Source organism: Macrosteles quadrilineatus, unplaced genomic scaffold, assembly GCF_028750875.1.
Source record: "Macrosteles quadrilineatus isolate MER2022 unplaced genomic scaffold, UCM_ALF_1.0 Scaffold_9__3_contigs__length_116548681, whole genome shotgun sequence".
NCBI lineage: Eukaryota > Metazoa > Arthropoda > Insecta > Hemiptera > Cicadellidae > Macrosteles > Macrosteles quadrilineatus.
Genome location: NW_026542602.1, coordinates 91,219,718 through 91,238,806, shown reverse-complemented (window position 1 = coordinate 91,238,806; position 19,089 = coordinate 91,219,718). Strand labels below are relative to the sequence as shown.

The window sequence follows — 19,089 nt, the reverse complement described above, 5'->3', positions numbered from 1 at the left end:
TAATATTTATGTTAAGAGGTCAGAGAGTTTTGTTTAGGAGCATAGTAGAACAATTCGAGTTGTTTATTTATCATCGAGAAAGTAACTTTTGACTTTAGCAAGGTACGTTAAGAGGCCCTTAAAAAGAAATCACCCTTCCTCAGCTTATGCATGATGCAAAAACTTGAGGTAAACTGTGAAACTTCTCTTCTTAACACGTAACCTTTTTTCCGATTGGTTAAATCTTTAATTTGAAATCCAAACACTTGTTTTAATCGAATATCCTGTTTAATCCGAAATAGTATATTTCGTACCTAGGGCCAAAAATGAGGTTTTGACGGCTCGAGATAGTTTTTAAGTTTGAGACGAAGTCGAGACTCAGTAACGACGTTTGGTCAGTCATTAACGTAGGGCCTATGTAATACAGCCAAAAACATCATAGTGTGGTGAAAATGTCATTTACGTTTTGCAATTATATGCTTGATTTTTATTACTACTGTAAGTTGTAAAATTGCTCGTATGTTTAGGTAACACACTATTACTACACAGTATTAATACAATTGTGTTGTTAACACTAAATTCTTTGTTTGAAGTTCATTGTTGGTGATGGTGAGTTAATGTTGTTCAAAGGTGTTGGTGTTAATGTTGTAACACTAAATGTTTGTATGGCTTCGAATCATTGTATTATTTGTAAATGTGCAATCATCTCTCAGCCCATCATTTGATGTATGCTCTACTGTGTTATGCTTTATTTCATAATTATTTATGACATATTTGCATAGAGAGTTATGTTGATATAGCAAATATTTTACATACAGTAGTTGTATTTAGTAGAGATTTAAGGATCTCTCCTCAGACTTTTCTGTCCTTCTTAGTAATACAAATTACACTACAGTTATTCGTATCTTGTTTCGTCTCATGCAAGACCTTAACAGAAAAGTTAATTCAAATTGCTCGGGAATACAATTTAAACAATATAAAAAACAATCACAAATTTATTTTAACAGAAATGTACATATTCCAGTCATCACAATCAAGTCAAAATTTAGATAATGGTATCGAAACACATACGGTTTATACATTTTATATCTTAAACAAAATCTAGTTGGCACCATTTTAAAGTTCAAAATCACCTAAAACAACTCTACACTTTATACATATTAAAACATTACATAAAGATACATAAAGTTTCCAAATGCATATTTAAATTAGCAGAAATTTACTTTAAAGTAAAACGGTGGTCAAATGTGTTAAAACATGTTAAAACTAAACCCTTCTTTAACACCTGTCCAAGACAGACCAATTGTATATACAATATGTCCTTAAATAATATTTACACGTGAACCTAAACTTAAAATTAAATACTTAAAACCGTATTAATTGGTGATGTTTTTTAAAGCTGCCATAGACGCAGTGTAGTTTGGTGTTATTAGTGGTCTTTTACGTTTAATACAATGTATTTATAAATGAAACTTAACAGGGGATAAATTAAGGTTAACCTACACAACTAATTAGGCTTTGTTTAGAAATGGTTTTAGGTCGAGAACCGTTGTATAAACTTTTTAAATAATGATGAAATAATCGGATAAAATGTAGCTAGATAATAAATAAAATTGTTCACTTTCGATTGCAATTGTAAAATATTAACAAAGCCCATGTTTTGTAATATTGGGTAAAATATAGTTTAAAACTAAATTCAATGTATTCTTGCTATGACAAAATTATTTTCATATGGAGTTAACTTTGTCAGATTACTGCGAATAAATTATTTAAATTTATATAAAACTTATTCTAAAATTTTATTTAAAAACAATCTAATTACGAAACTAATACTGGCTCTAAATTAAATTCCGCCTACCTAACAAATAAAAAAGTACAAAACGCATCGGTACAAAAGGTTCCGCACTAGGCAGAGTCTACTTATTCGTCCGCACTAGACCGACGTCGTCGCTTGGAGCTGCTTGCGACCTCTATACACAGCACGGCGAACCTGTGACTACACGATAGCGACTCCTGGCCTAGCAGTCTCTCTGATAGCAGCGATGTCGCTAGTCCAGACTTGCCTTGGTCGTCGGTCTCCGAAACACCACAGGACGACTCCGGTACTCTCTCGCCGGAGGGGCGCGACCCGTGCCAGAAGTACTTCTGGGGCCTAGAAAAGTCAATGGGTTAGAGGGCTTGAATGATAAAGTGAAACCACCGTGTAACCTGTATCCCCATTCCGTATATTGTACAAGGCTGGACTCATTTAACAACGTAAATGAAATATTTGCTAGACTATACATGTATTTAAGAATTTACATGTATCTTTTGTGTTAAAGTGGCTAAGTAAGGGAGACGGTTTTATGGTAAAGGCAGATGGGTTTGAAGAAAAGGTTGAGTCAACATTTCAATGTTCAGAGCTGGATTCAGGAGTTCTATATCATTACACATTTGTTCAATGGCTCTTCCCAGTTAATTGTAAATATTGTGTAGTTAAGTGTATGATTTCTCATTAACTTAACCATCAATCATCTCCGCTACATACTAGACTATTAGTGGTTATTCTTGTACATATTGTAGAGGTTTTTATGGAATTGGTTCTGACCACGTTGAACAACTAATGCAATATAGGTAAAATAGGCAGCCAAGTCATATGATTTAGACTTGTATTTGGTTCTTTAAAAAACTTAGTTTGTAAATTATGTTTATTAATTGAAGTGTATATCTAAATATAATGAGACCCAATCGACTGCAATATGTTTATAATTGTAAACCTTTATAATTTTAGCTGTTAGAAAAACGCGTGGTATTCGTTAAGAAGCTAATGCTACTGAATAATGTGGCCAGAGGTTTTACTCTAAACCTAAAAATTATGATGTATAGTTTTTAAGAAAACAATCCACAAATATAGCCTAAAATGTAAAAATATATCTTCACTTTGTGAAAATACGAATTAATTAACTTTTTAACCATACAAAAGTTACTTACCAGTTTATATCCGTAATAATATTTTTGCCATTGAAGGCGTATATTCTAGGAGGCTGGGAGAAGTACCCGCCATCTCCTGAGAAAATCTCCTTCCACGAGTTGAAAAGAACATCTCCCTAAACACACAAATAATATTATTTTTATAACAATAGTAACAATGATGTATGGAAAATAAAATTACTATGCACATTGTTGTTTGGTTAAAAAAAGCTTTAATTCAAGCTTGTTATATTGCCTGGTGAGGAGGTTACCATTTAAGTTCATTTAGTTGCATATCTTCAGTAAAGAAATAATAATTTGAACAATCTATTATGGGTGACACAGCATATAGTGGAGACCTACCTTGATGTTGACGACTGGCAGGCCCCTGTCGGAGGCACGTACTATAGACTCCAGGTCCTGCACCCTGGACGTCAGGAACGCCCTGAAAGTTCCGCCCAACCCCGCCCTCCGCGCCTGTCTGTAACAGGCGTAGTCTGCGCCTCGCTGTCCGCCCAAGGCACCGGACCAGGGCTCGTTGAGGGCAGCTAGACGCAGCTGAACAAAAATAAACCATAAGGTCAATGAAATACTGGAAGTTTTAATCAAAGCTAATTCAATTCATCTAGACATTGATCAGGGAGAGTGAATACTGTTTGAATGTTACAACGAAAGTTGAATCATCTTCAATATAATCAATATACTCTTCTCCAGAGCCCAAGGGAACGACTTGAATGGTAGAATAAATAAATGAATAATCCAGACAACGTACTGTTTCTATGAACGTGTCCCTATACAAAAGCAAAGGTTAATGCTTCAATGTCGCAAATACAACTCCTCTTCAATCTTCACCAGATTTTTATAAATTTTCTCAGTTTTTTACAAAGAGTTTTTTATCGTCAATTTAATTCACAGAAGAACACTACATTCAGTTTCAAGCAAGAAATTTTTTTTTAAATTTAGAATTATACGAATTATTTTTTGTTTTCCTATACATTTTTTTACCTCCCATCTAAATTAACCTTTTTCGCAACTCGAATCTACGCACAGGCCCTGCCTATGTAGAGTTTTCCCTTTGTTATAGAAGGTATTTTTTTTTGCACATTTTTCGTTTATTTCAACAGAATATAATTTTTTTTTGTTATCTAGTTAGTAATGTTTGCTGTATTATATTTAAGTAAAAAAAAATACAATGTAATTATATGTATATAATTTATGGGAAATAAAATATTATTTCATTCATTTCATTCATTCATTCATTCATTCACAAACCTAGCCACTGCATATGTATTTGATGATTCAGATAAACCAATCTAAAACTCCTTGAATTTGTAAATGGATTTTAAAGCCAAATTAGTTTATGAAATATTTGGTATACTTGTTTTTATTATTTTCTACTTACCACTCTAGGCTCGGGCTTGGCAGCACAACACAAAAACGTGTTAGAAGAATTGTTTACTATTTTAATGTTACAAGTTATGTTGCAAACTATGTTGTTATGTTTGGAACGTTCCAAAGCTTTCGTGAAGAAATTACTTAGTAATTTGTTATATCTTATCCATTAGTATTATTAAATTATCATAAATATTGTAATTTACTGTGAACAATAAATCTTTTAACGAATAAATTCCTATGCATATCTATTACGTATTACCAACAAATACCTTTTCATTAGGTAGATATTTTTTACACAAACATACGTAAGAAATAGCTTAGATACTTAAAATAATAATGATATCTAATAGGAAGAAATACAGTTAGCGAAATAGAACTAAAATCAGAAGGATCAAATATGACAGTTTTTCAACACTTTCTAGAGGCATGTTACTCACCACACTGATGTCAGGGCTGTCCATAGGCAGGTTGTGGTATACGAGGTTGGACGCCTCAGGGGGAGGTCTGGGATGTTCCACGGGGACGGAGGGTGGAGGCGCAACGTCAGGCTCCTGACTGATGGGCACCAGCTGTCCAAGCTGTGGAGGAAGTAAAATAAATAATAAAACACCCAGGAATTTACCTCGTAGCACGTGTCGCTGGTGCCATACAACTCAGAGCAATGCCATACAACTCAATTTATGTAAAATCATGGGCTTTCGGATACTGAAGTAGACCTATTTGGAACCTGCTGTTAAAATGTACTAAATTCAAACAAAAATTATATTTTGTTTTAAATGAGCTATTTAAAGAGTATGCGACAGTCTAAATGTCAGATAATTCCATCTATCAGATTGTCTCTATTATTGATATTACACTTAAATACTAACAATAGTATATTTCACCACTAGTCACGAAAGTGACCCATTTCGGGGTGAAATAGTGTTTTTCATGCGAGTTGAAGACAATCCCCGAAATGGGATTTTCGTGATGAATATTGAACGATACTTTTTATCCCAATAAAACAAAACTATTTCATCAAACTGAAAAAAATATCCGATATTTCGTAATCTATTAGTTTTTCTAATCTTAACAAAATACGGGTGTACAAATTATAATGTTAGCGTTACAATTATTAATATTACAAATAATCAGTGCTCTCTTTTCTATGTTATGTCAGATTTAATTGTGCTTCTTAACTATTTAAACTAGTCTAAATTTGATATTAATGCATGTTATAAACTCTGTTAATAAAAATTTAATAAATCAATATTCTGTTATGCATTTTTAATTAAAACACAATGGTGTTCGCTCCTTTTAAGTTAACCGGGAACTTCAGTTCTAACTTTGTTGATGTTAGAAAAAGTACTGTTTGTGTAGTGAAAGTAATGTTAAGTCAGGAAAAGTCAACTGATCACTATTTGTTTTTGGTGTATGGAAGTTAACGATTTTTGAAGATCTCAGCTGTACAAAAATGGGCTATTTTCGAACACAGAGTGATGAAAAAGACTTGTTTAGCATATGTAAAGCACAAAAACTGCTGTAACGTCAAATGGAGTGATTTGTTCTATTCAAAGTCATACAAGTATTTTAAAGTATTTTGTTAAAAAGGTTGGAATAGCATAAACCACCAATAATCCTCAGTTTTATAATATATATAAATACTAATCATGTACGTTACGTACAAACTAAGGTATTCTAAATGTCATATGATAGCTTACCGTATTTTGTAATATTACGATACGGATATATAACAGGTAAACATACAGTGAATATAACAAGGTTAGATCTTTTGGAATTATTTGTGTTTTTTTATCGTTTGCATATGATATAAAAATACGTACCAGAAGATACTGCCAGCCGTTATTGACCCTCACAAGGAGAGTTTCTTCATCTATAACATATGCTAGCGTTCCCACTGGTGACATTAGTGAGGTCTGAAAATGCAAAGGCATAAGATAAAGTTAGGAATATTACTGATTATTAACAATCATCGTCAAAATAATATAATAATAACTATCATATTGGTTAATCTAATTCACATTATGAATAATTTTGAATGTAAAATTACGTAAAGTATGTAGCCTAATATAACATACATTCAAAATGTTTTGTTTTCTCCTCAAAATATTTGTTTGCCAGTTTGTTTCTCAGTAAATACAATACCGTGGCCATGTCCTGTAATGTTTTGAAGGTGACTGCTCCAGGCACTATCCTTACAGTTTCGTCCTTTCCTGCCTCTGTCGTTTTGTAGGAACCTGTTTAAAAACATCATGATATAAGGTTGTTGAATTAACAAAAGATAAGTAATTTATAAATACTTGTTGTTTGGAAAATATACGAAATATTTGTGTTCTGACACCTGGTTATACTGATATTTTTACTAAAGCTATAATTCGTTATTGTTTTTAAAATTATATAACATAGAAAAATGTACATACATTTAACACAAATGTTTAGGCCTACTAAAGAAAGGCTGTCATTTCAAGCTACCAAAGAAATATAAAGGAACTTAAATGCGTTTTAGGAGTCTAGGATGGTGTTAAGTCAACATATGTTCCAGACTAGCGGTTTATGTCAGCATGTCATGCTATATTGAATATAATGATGACAGTTATAATTTTGATCTATTGGTTTGCATATAATAGCAACAAATTTGTAACTCACTTTCAAACTTTTCTCTCGCGCCGTGGAGATTGTTAAGAGCCTTGAGTTCGTCTAAACTTCCACGGTGTCCTTGCAGCGTGTAAAATGTTAAATGTTATGGTTTATTCTGCAGATTTGTATGTGGTGTTAAGATTGATTATAAAGTTGTATGTGTCTAATACTATTACCTGTTCGATGATATTGAAAGATAACTTAAAATACCCTGAATAGTTTTCGGAATTAAGGTACATTAAATAATTTATGTACCCATATCGTAACATGAAACATCAATTTTGAAGTAAGTTTTAGACTGAAATGATAGCGAACATTGAAAGCTAAACAAAAATAAACAATAAACCAATAAACCCATTCTTTTGTTAACTACAAAATATTTTTCATTCCACACGTAATCTCTTTTAGTTAAATAAGTTATACTTTTAACTCAACCACAGAATTTATTGACACAAAGTTATCCAATGTATATTTCAACAGCCTACCTTGTCTGGGATGATGGACCGCTTCCCCGTACACATGTCTGCCTGCAGGAGGACCCGGGGGTCCAGGCTCTCCCTTCGTGCCAATCCCCGGCATTCCAGGAGGTCCCTGGGTAAATAAGTGGTGTAAGTAAACGATATACGAACACGCTATCTCCAGGGTATATCTTATAATAAGGCCAAAATCCAAAAGTATGGATCCTATTTAGTTAGGGTTTGGTTTTTTTTTTAAATTTGATCCAAAGTGTAAGCCAATTAAGAAATATAATGATAGGTAAGTTGTGTGCAGACATCTATCTGTGGATAACAAGCAGTTAAATAGGATCACAGTTAGTTGTGTAAAGCAATGATTTCATTAGAAAGCTTACGTTAACCAAAAGTTAACCACAACATTGAATAATGAATAACCAAGTTAAAAATATACAAAACAGCGCAACAATAGATGATGGATTACAAATCAATATTTATCAAAACATAAGATCCAGTTTAATAACAGTTCAAGTAATCGCCGGAGAAAACATAAAGAAAACTAACAGAAAGTGAACAAATATCATTGACAGAAAATGAGAGACGAATGGAAAACAACGTAAAATACTTTCCATGATCACTGGATTTCAAGTAAATACGTAAAAGACACTATTGATACTTGATCAAACTATGTTTTTACCTCTACATACCCTTAAACGCAAACGTATTGTGGCCCCTCACCTTATCTTGTCATGGACACTACGTTACTAGCTATCCACAGGTAAAATATCTGGAACACTTTTGTGGCAATCTTAAAGGTTTTTATATTCTGTTTTTAAAATAAAATTATAGTAGCTGCTCTTTTAAGTTACTTACAGGGGGGCCTGGGGGCCCGGGCGGGCCTGGTAGAGGAAGGTATTGCGTGTTTGCCCCAGGGGCCGGCATTCCAGGAGGGCCTGGGGGTCCTGCCTTACCATCCATGCCAGGGTCTCCTTTCTCACCTTTTATCTGAAATTGAGTTCGATAAAGTCTACTTGTATACAGATTTGAGAGCATTGTGTTTTTTTTTAAGTTAGTAAAACAAATTACTTTTTATTGAAAATTATTGTTTGTAATAGTTGGTACACGTATGCCTCTAGCTAGGGGAATACTTAACTGAGTCGTTACCTATAGGAATCTTTCACGATGCTGGGGCTACAGGATTATGCAAATTTTCTAACTTTTGATTTCCACAATAAAGTGTACTTAATTACTTAAGTACTTAATTGGTCCAAATTAGTAAAACAGATTCAGTAGATGATAATGTGATGTAAAAAAAAAAACATAATTACAATACGGACCAAGAAAGTGACCATTGAACTATGTGGAAACAAGAAGACGAATCTTAAAACAATAATGAGGAATTTTTTTGTAGCATAGGCCCAATTTATATCCGATTTAAGATAGTCTGAATATCACTTAAGTTATCACGTAAAAACTTATACAGTGACTTGGTTCAGTTGACAGTTTACTTTTAGATGTGTAAACTAAATATAATTTTTATCACTTATAATACTTTAGTATATTTTATGGAAACTATTATAACATCATACTTACCACGTCTAAAACTTGTCCAGGTTCACCTTTATCTCCTTTTGGGCCTATCATTCTTTCTCCTGGCAATCCTGGTCTACCAGGGAGCCCCTGTGAAATATATGCAGTGCAGTTAACTTATTCTCGTAAAAAGGCGAATCAATTTTTGGCCCATACACATTTTAAAACGACTTGACATGACTAAATCAGATTGAACTATGTAATGGTTTTACAGTAAATCAATACAGAGTAACACATTGCAAAGTATATTTGGCACATTTTACTTGACTTGGGGTGTGTGAAAACTACAAATTTGAGTATTTCTTTATAATCGACCCAACACCAGTTCACAAAATAAATGTATAGCCTCCTAAAAATACGTACATCATTCTTCTGGAGTCCAATCGATGCATGAAAAAATACATTTGCATTATGTTATTAAATGAACATATGGACAGTACATTTGATTTGATATGGATATTATACATAACAATAATTGTTCACAGATAAAATATCATCTTCCTTCTTATAGAAAAGTCATCTCTGGAGAAGACATGCACCAAACACAAAAACTGCATATTCCTGCTATTCGTTTCATTTTTAGACTCAAAAGACTTGTGATTCCATTCAGGGCTGTAACGAAATAGGAATAACTAAAGTCAACTACTGTTTGTAGGAAGATAACGTGCTGCATGTTGCGCACTGCTCTTGTTCTGTCTCTATGAACCTAACCATTTCAAATATAGGGAGCGAACTGTAAGGGGACCAATCTATTGTAGAAAGAAAGCACTGTTCCCCAATGTTATGGGTTCAAATCCCGCTGATTGTCAACAACAAATTAATTTCAAAGTGATATAGCGACTGTTACCTAGGAAAAGCTTAAATTAATGGGATTATGGGCTAAAGCCTAGCGTAAAGATATTAATATGAGGTAGAAACCATGTATTTTTGTTATATATTTGACTTCAAACTGTCGAACTGAACGCTAAACAGCGTATACACTTACCGTAAATCCAGGAATACCCATCTCCCCAATAGGACCTGGTTTTCCCGAAGGACCCATCGGCCCCGGAGGTCCTGGTTTCCCTCTTCTTCCTCTTTTGCCTCTTTCCCCTTTTTCTCCCTTGACTGTGATCAACTCTCCCTCCTCTCCTGACATCGCTGTACCTGGAGGTCCTCGCTCCCCTTTCTCTCCCTTGGATCCCACCGGTCCAAGAGGACCCGTGAGTCCTTGAGAGCCTGGTTCACCTTTCTCACCTGCTGGACCCTAAGAGGGAGAAATACTGTTATAAAAGTAAGTCTATTTGAGATATTAGGAATCTTTCATAAAAGACATTCTTGTAATATTTCGTCAATCCCCCCAAAGGTTATACCTGAACAATTATTTATAATAATTTCCATAATAATAATAATAATAATAATAATAATATCACTTTATTGTCATAAAACATTTCACATTTCCAGCAAAGCTGGTGAAACAGATGACATTGTCATTTCTTAGCTTACAAAAATAAAAATTAAAACTAAGGATTAAAATTAAACTAGTAACTTTTTTAAAAAACAGTCATTTAAATACTCTTCTATTGAATAATATTTCTTTTTTATAAGGAATGTTTTTAATTCTTTCTTAAACTTTACAATGCTATTGATATTTTTAAAATGAGCAGGTAGACGGTTGTAAAGCCTCAGACTCATGTAGTACGGTGATCTTTCATACAGGCATAGCCGATGTCTTGGATACTGCAAATTATTTTTTGAACGTGTTTGGTATTGATGAATAAATTGATTGTCTATAAATAATTGTGCATTTCTCTTGAAGTATACCAGAATTTTATAAATGTAAAGTGAAGGCATTGTTAACATTCCATATGTTTCAAAAAGCGGTTTACATGACTTTTTTTTGCGTGTAAATGATAAGATTCTTAAAAACTTCTTTTGTATCTTAAAAATAGTTGAGGCATTTGATGTTGAGCCCCATAACTCAATACCATATTGCATAATGGAAAAAAATATGGCATAATAAACTATGACCTTTGTTTTAGAATCTATTATGTTTCTTAAAACATACATCTGGAAACAAGCTGTATGTAATTTTTTAGCTAATATTTCAATGTGATGTTTCCAAGTCAAATGTTTATCAATATTTAAGCCTAAAAATTTTGTTTGTTCGACAAAAGCTAAAATATCATTTTCATATGGTAATTCAAAAATTATGTTTTGCTTATTTTGTAGTGTTTGGAATTGCATACTATGAGTTTTAGAATTATTAAGTTTTAAACCATTCGCCGCAAACCAGCTAGTTAAGTCTACAATGGAACGATCAAGCTCTAATCTAAGAGTATGTACATCATTTGCTTTTACTATAGCTGTAGTGCCATCAGCATATAATATTAGGTTTGATGATACATTGTTAGGAACATCATTTATGAATATTAAAAATAACAAGGGACCTAAAATTGATCCTTGGGGTACACCACAATCGATGGTTTGCCATTTTGAAATGAAATGTTTACCATTTTTCTTAATAACAGTTCTCTGTTGCCTGTTTTTTAAATAAGATTGTATCCAAGACAGTGCCAGATCAGAGAAGTTATAATATTTCAGTTTATTACTTAATACATCATGGCTCACACAATCGAACGCCTTGGACAGATCACAGAACACTGCTGCAGTACTCTGAGATCCATCCAAGCCCCTCGACACACGATTGATGAAATCAGAGACAGCTGATATTGTGTTTTTTTCTAATCTAAAGCCAAATTGATTATCTGTAAACAAATTATTATTTTCAAAAAAAGAGTACATTTGTTCATATGCTATTTTTTCAAAAACCTTTGATAGAGTTGGTAAAATTGAAACTGGACGATAGTCCATTACGATGTCATTATCAAAATGGAAACTATCAGATTGTTTTTAAAGTAAAAGTTTTTTGTGTTAATTCCTTTATTATTCTTAGTTATGAAAGGAAATATATTTTTACGGTATGGTTATGAATATAAATACATCATACAACCAGAAATTAGAGACTTTATGATTGAAGGAGTTCCATTACCTATTGTAAAAACATGCAAACGTAAACATTTTGTATTTAATTTTACTAATAATTTGAATCTAATATAATCCAACACATATAATCCAACACATAGTTTTACCTTAATTAATTTAAAATTAAGTGTCTGGAAAATTAAACACACTATACTATATCTAATTCACTCATAAATAAAAATACAGAATCATTTACTATGTATAACGTCAACTATTTCAACCAAGATAATTTAATTTACTATGTATCTAAACATTTTACATAAAATGTTTTGATGTTCAGTGACCGTATTTCTAAGTTTTCAAACAAACTCTAGCTTGGAAACACAAAAGGAGACTTTGAATACAGAAAACAGAGTGAGCCGAACACATATGCTGAGAGTGAATGAAGTCTAGAAGATTGGCAGACTGCAATGTGCAGCTCTGTGATGTGAAACACTTTGATGCAATACCAAGAGATATCACATCTTTGTCAGCTGTTCCTTACTTATGTCACAGTTATTCTGATATTAAGAATCTTTCTTTCGACTTTAGAGTGTTTAATAAACGCAAATTCTATTCTGTTCGGACTCCCTTGGTGTTATTGATATTTTTGGGTAATGCCAAAATTGCAACTTAAAATGTTTAATATTGGTTTTATAGAATGGATGGCATATGATAGGTACTTTAAAAGCATGGATGTTTAAAATTTTTTTCAAATATTATAAAAGCGTTATTGCACACTTTTATCGTTGTGATCTCATTTTGACAGAAGCTAGTAGGCTTTCTTTTCAAACCATTATTTTATTGTAAATAATATCAACAAAATACAATTTCACGTAAGGATTTTTGCGAGTGTTTCTATATCAATACATTTTCAGTTTCATTCATGTCTTGTGAAAGGGTGGATGTAATAGAACCATTCACGCTCTTTCATCTCGAATAAGAATCTTCACATGTAAGATTTGGTAGGAGTGTGTTAACTTTTGTAAAAGATGTACAAATTTCTATTACAAAAATCGTGGTAAAAAGTTAAATTATAAATAAATGATTAGGTGTTGAAATAAATAATATTACTTCTTGCTATTCCAAGTGAAAACGCTGACCTAGTTAGAATCTAATGCTTTACTAAAATGTGTACAAACCATAAGACCATAAGATATCAACCTAGTAAGCTTAATTTGTGTAATCGAAACACATTTATTTAAAAAGAAAGTTAAATCAATTAATTATTCACTTAATCATTGTATATTGATTTGTGAAAAAAATTGAAATCGAATTTAAAGTTGACAATATATAGTTAATCTAACTGTGTACAACATTTTTAGTAACACAGAAAACAGAAAATACTGTTACGTACCGGAGATCCAACAGATCCAGGTATTCCAGATGGACCGCTTGGGCCCAGCTCACCTCTGTCTCCCTTATCACCAGATTCACCCTTCTCTCCTTTTGGTCCTGGCTCCCCTTTCATACCGAATTCTTTAACAGTTACAGAAACACTGAATTAAAATAATGCATTGTTTCGTAGTTCATTTTTAGCTATCTATTTTTTTTATTATTATTTGATCATTGTTATAGGTACAAATAGCAGCAGTAAAACAAGGGAAAACAATATGCTTGAACTTCATGATGATGTATGTACATGTATGTGCTGTTTACAATGGATATATTCTAGTCTTTATGATATCCATTGTAACCACTTTACCAATAACATACGATTTTAATACATTTTATAGTCCTACTAATTTGCAATGATAATATTTCCGTTGGTCAGTACCTGCAGCAGATCCCAGGCCAGATCCTGTCAGTTCCAGATCAAATCCTGCGGGAACAACTCCTGGTGGACCGGGGGGACCTGGGGGTCCTGGGGTCCCTGAATCACCTGGACAAAAAATAAAATAAAATAAATATTCTATTCTGCCATGAAACATAGTATCATGAATGGATTTATTCTCAGAATATTTACTGCACATTATTTTGCACAGCAAATTAACAATGGTAAAATTTATTTTACTAGGTTTGATACATCACTGAGGCAAATCTATCTATATATTAATAGGCAAGCATGTTTCTTTAAAACCTTTTTTCTCAGCTCGTGTGAATCGTAGGGAAAATCTACGCATACCGTTGGAAAGCTATTTTCCTGTAGGTGTGCAGAATCCCTTTATAAATTTAAATAGGCTCAAAGATAAGCACAAAAAATGAGTTTAAAAATTTGAAAAAATTAACATGGATCTTATGCGTTGCTATGCTGGTTACGAAATAACAACGAAATATAAACAGAAAATCAAAACAAATGGAGGAAACTCCAATCACATGTTTTATTTACAGTGTGGGGTGAAAATAGATAAGTGAGTACATTACATATTTTTGGTCGAGTTTCGACCACTGGACGACCTCTCGTATGTATAAATAAGCACGTCAGAAACAAAACAAATCACAACAAAAAACAACAACCTTTAAGAAATAGTGATTTTTTTTTATTATACAAGCATTCAAATGTTATCCTCAAAACAAAAAAGTGCAACGTACCAACGGAGTAAAGGTCGATTCACACACATCAGTTACGGAACGTCACAGTCCAGTTACTTCAGGCACGTCACAGTTAACAAAAATATTCTTTAATGGATTTTCTATTAAGCTATCTACACTTATCCGTTGCAGTCCCGTCAGTCGCTCTACCGGCATCCGTCAGTTAATTTCAGATTTCTTTCCACCGATACTTTTGGATTGTTCGGGCGACTGACGGACCGGTTTAAGGTTAGAAAATAGTGTTAAAAGTGTTTAAATGGTTGTGTTTATATTTTGAGTACTGTTTGTAACAATCAACAAGATGGACAATGAAAACTTGATGGAATATAGGTTTATAATTTAAAACTTTTGACTGTAAATTACTGTGAATTTTAGAGACGGAAGACTGACTGAAACAAACCGACGGACTATTGACAGAGAAATAATTGCGGATGCAACTGAGACTGAACTGTTAAGGCCCGTTTTGCCAGAAGCGTCTGGTGCGTCTGACGCTTAGCGATAATCGCTAGAGCGATAATCGCTCAGCGTCTATCGCTCGGGCCTATTTTGCCAGAAGCGTCTGTTTCTTGCGATTATTTGATCAGTGAGTGGTTTACTTTGGTGGCGAAAAGAATTTTTCTGAAAATGAGCTGTAAAAAGCAAATAGTATAAAGTATTTGTTAGCTGAGGGATTAGACGATGAAGAGATATTAGAAATAAGGGTCAAACCTAGGGAAGAAGTGCGCACTATGTTTTTAAAGAGACCTGAAGAGGGATTTTTTAAATTGTTGATTGGAAATCACCTTTGCTCTGATGAGACCAAGTTTCACTAGTGTCATCTAGTTTTTCAGTTTTTCATCTTCTTCACTATTAAATCCCCACTTTGATAGTGACATGTCACTAAACTTGAAAACACAACTTATTTAAGGAAACAAAAGTTAAGTCAACAACTAAACACGTGCTTATTCCAGTAATAATCGCTAGCGACTGCGTCTCCGTCTGCTCCGGGAGCAGTGGTCCGCGTCAGACGCTAGCGTCTCAGTTGCAGACGCTGGCGGCTGTAGCGATAGACGCTTCTGGCAAAATAGACTAACCTAAAACAATGCAAAGCAGTGGGCAGCGATAGACGCGGAGCGATAATCGCTGAGCGATAGACGCACGAGACGCTTCTGGCAAAACGGGCCTGGACTGTAACGGAACTGTGACTGAACTGATATGTGTGAATCGACCTTAATGCTATTGAATACATATAGCATCAGTCACAAAACCTTTTGCTGAGCTAACTGATAAGGATGATGGCAGACCAAAAGGATCACTTGTCTTTGAAATTAAACCAATTAACTTTGGGATGGTTTTACATTTCAAAATATCAAATCACAACAAAGACAATGATAGAGTTTGTTAAAACTAAAAAAGATCTCAAAATTTTCACTTTTACATTTATCATACCTTTTTCTCCTTTGCTGGCAGGACGACCGTTTTCACCAGGCATCCCTTGCCTCCCCTCTGTACCCGGAGTACCTGGTTCTCCCTTGAAGCCCTGTACCCCCGTAGGTCCCTGATGCCCCTGTTATAACACATAAACAATAAAATACCAGTTTTATTCCGAGGATGTTTGCCCTAAAAGTTTAAAATGAATGTTGCACATTTAATAAACATCCTTAAACGTTAAATATTATTGGTTTAGTTTAAAATATTCACAGCTCCTTCTCTAACTCGCATATTAATTTTTATTTTTTACAATAATTTCTTTAAATATTTGATCAGCAACCAATTTTTATGTATTTTTTTTTACTGTTTAAAGATTAATAACCGGAGTCAACAGTTGCGTCCGTGCAGTTAAGAGTGCATCGTAATATATACAAATGGTTATCAAAACAGCATTTGAAATAGCGTCATACAAAATACATATATTCAAAATATATAAACAAATTAAATACACATTTTTATACTTAAATTAACATGTTTTAACTATAACTTAAGTAAGTGTTTTGTACCTATATGTATACATCGAGATATCTCAAGTTATGTATACGTTGATTTACATTTAGAATTGTGAGAAAAATGTTTATTTAATAGAGAAATATTTATAATTACATAACATGTTTTATATTTTTAAATTTTCTCATAATATAACTTGTATAAGACTGATTGGACCTATATGGATACTTCATGGTATTTCAAGTTTTGTATATGTTCATTTGCATTATGAGTTGTGAGGAAAATCTTTATTTTAGGAAACATCAATTTATATTTTATCACCTAAAATATTTCGTGTTATAATATAATCTATAATTTAAAAAACTTGAATTCAGTAACTAATATTTATGTAATAAATTAAATTTGTTAGTATAAACATGGTATTTGTTTTTTTTTCAAATTTTATTTACAAATACAATATTATAAGTCAAAGAGTTAATAGGTCAAAATATTTGTATCATATAAAAACTGATGGAAAGAGCTAAAAATAGTGTTCAAGCTCTTTTATACTTTAAATTGTAAGATGCAAACACTAATTAGTATGCATCTTTAATATAAAATGCAGAAAAATAAAAAAAATATTACAGTCACAAAATTTATGAATAGATAGTATCAACGTATTTATCAAGAAGGTTAGTGATCTAGATATTAAATTGAATTAAAAAAAAATACCATCCTATCACAACAGAACTACACAATATCATTATAGTGGAATAAAATAAATTTTTGTCTGATATAAAAATTCTCAAAAATGAATTTCAAGTTGTACAAAACTTAGTTCATACTAAACACGTAGGCCTATATTAAATATGCTTGATTTTAATGCCTTATTAATATTGATAAGAACGTAAATTAAAATGTATTGCTTTGAAAATATAAATTTATATTGAATTTTAATCAATTATAAGGATACTTACTCGCTCTCCTTTTTGTCCCTTTTGTCCTCCCTCTCCTCTTTCTCCCTTATCCCCCGGGAACCCCCTGTCGCCCTTCAGTCCTGGAGCCCCGTCCACTCCCGGTTCCCCTTTAGGTCCAGGTGTTCCAGGTCGACCAACGGACGAATCGAAGCCAGCACCCATCAGAGTCTCCTATGTGGGATACATATTGAATAAAGTAATAAGAAGGTCAGTAAAGTTTTTGTTATAAATTCGTCTTGCGTTTAAGAAGTTGATGTAGTCTCCTATTGATTTTGTCAATCTCATCACAACTTAGAAGAATCAAATTTCAACCATAATCTTTGTTATACTAGTAAACAAAGACTTTTTAAATAATTTATTGACAAAGACTACAATACTCTCATATTTATTTTAGTGATTGCAAGTGAGTCACCAATCAATGTCTTGTTTTAATGTACAGCTTAAAATAATAGCTAGAAATATCATGACATTTTTACAATTTCTAGGGATTCTGCAGCTGCAATATTGGTTACTCATGACACACTATGCTAGTATATGATTAAACCTTAATCTGATGTAATTGCTGAATTAGTGTAGTATCAGGAGGATTGTTAGTTATCGGGCGAATAATTGAATACATGTAAACTGGTCTTAAATTAAGGTCAAGCTCTTATATTCTGTGATAAGTACACACTCAGCTGTTATATTGCTCTTAACTAAGTCATAAGTGGGATACGACCAAAACGTCAAGGTTTCAACCAATTTAATTTTCTGTAAAATATCGTAACACGTTTTTGATAAAGGAATATGAGTAGCGAAGGGAGGGGTTTATTAATTTTAATATACGAGCAAAATGTGGGAGGGAGAAGTTACCTCCCTCGTCACATTACACTTGCCACATCAGTGATAGTGGTCCGTTTGCGACTTTGATTAAACCATTTTTGGTTGAGTAACCAACAGTTTCAAATTGCAATTAATATCCTTTGTGTCATTAAACACAAAGTGTGAGATATTCGTTACAGAATGTTCATTGAAGTAGAATGTGCTTAGTGTAAATATATCTTCGTGAAGAAAAGCTATTTGCGTACCTAGTGGGTGAAGTGGCTTTGCACTCGTGTTACAAATTATATCTTTCCTACATTCAAAGCATAGTCTTTCAAACACTAAACATCACGTTTAAGGTTAGGCTAAATCCAAGCGTTGAACGAAATGGGAAACACTGCAACAGCTGATTGTAGTCGCGTAGTATCTTTAAGTGTTGCCAACTTATTTCTAAGCGTACACAGATTACGTGTATGAGAAAAGAACGCTGTTTATTTTTTTTTTTTTTTATACTGGTGTTTGCCAAAATAAATATACAGTGCAACAAAGTAAAAACTGTGGGACAAAGTAAAACGTTTGCGGCAAAGTAAAAAAAAAAAAAAAACAGGAATTAGTAGCTTTCTGTACTATAATCATTGCAAGGTAGCACACTTTTTCGGGTGACTGTAGGAAAAGTATTTTTTCTTTTTATTAATAAAACTTTGTAACTTAATTGTAGTTTCTGGAAAACATTATATATTCACTACACATTGTAAATCGGCTGATGGCGCTTTAAATGTGCTAAAACTTGACATTTTGCAACGCTCTACAAAATGTCATGAGGAAAACAATTCAGTGTAAAGAATATATGTATGAATTTTACTAAATGCATTACT

At 32.9% G+C, this 19,089-nt stretch overlaps 1 protein-coding gene across 1 annotated transcript; it reads right to left on the bottom strand.

The window, feature by feature from the left end:
- Window positions 1-1,398: 1,398 nt before the first annotated feature.
- LOC129003626 (collagen alpha-1(XVIII) chain-like) lies at window positions 1,399-17,575 on the bottom strand. The gene is made up of 15 exons (XM_054431924.1): window positions 17,414-17,575; window positions 15,966-16,083; window positions 13,783-13,887; window positions 13,363-13,484; window positions 9,988-10,248; window positions 9,006-9,092; window positions 8,286-8,417; window positions 7,446-7,551; window positions 6,469-6,560; window positions 6,147-6,239; window positions 4,761-4,901; window positions 4,331-4,345; window positions 3,292-3,486; window positions 2,950-3,065; window positions 1,399-2,131 (listed from the first exon to the last, which is right to left on the bottom strand). The coding sequence occupies exons 1-15, from the start codon at window positions 17,573-17,575 to the stop codon at window positions 1,900-1,902; spliced, it is 1,977 nt and encodes a 658-aa protein (XP_054287899.1). The 3' UTR covers window positions 1,399-1,899.
- Between the last annotated feature and the right edge of the window lie 1,514 nt (window positions 17,576-19,089).

What these genes read in the sequence shown, in the direction of transcription:
- LOC129003626 (XM_054431924.1), bottom strand. Translation starts at nt 17,575, where the DNA reads ATGGGTGCTGGCTTCGATTCGTCCGTTGGTCGACCTGGAACACCTGGA. An exon ending in TGCCAGTCGTCAACATCAAG is followed by an intron (nt 3,066 to 3,291) that starts GTAGGTCTCCAC and finishes TTGTGTGTTTAG; the next exon opens with GGAGATGTTCTTTTCAACTC. An exon ending in ATTATTACGGATATAAACTG is followed by an intron (nt 2,132 to 2,949) that starts GTAAGTAACTTT and finishes TGACTTTTCTAG; the next exon opens with GCCCCAGAAGTACTTCTGGC.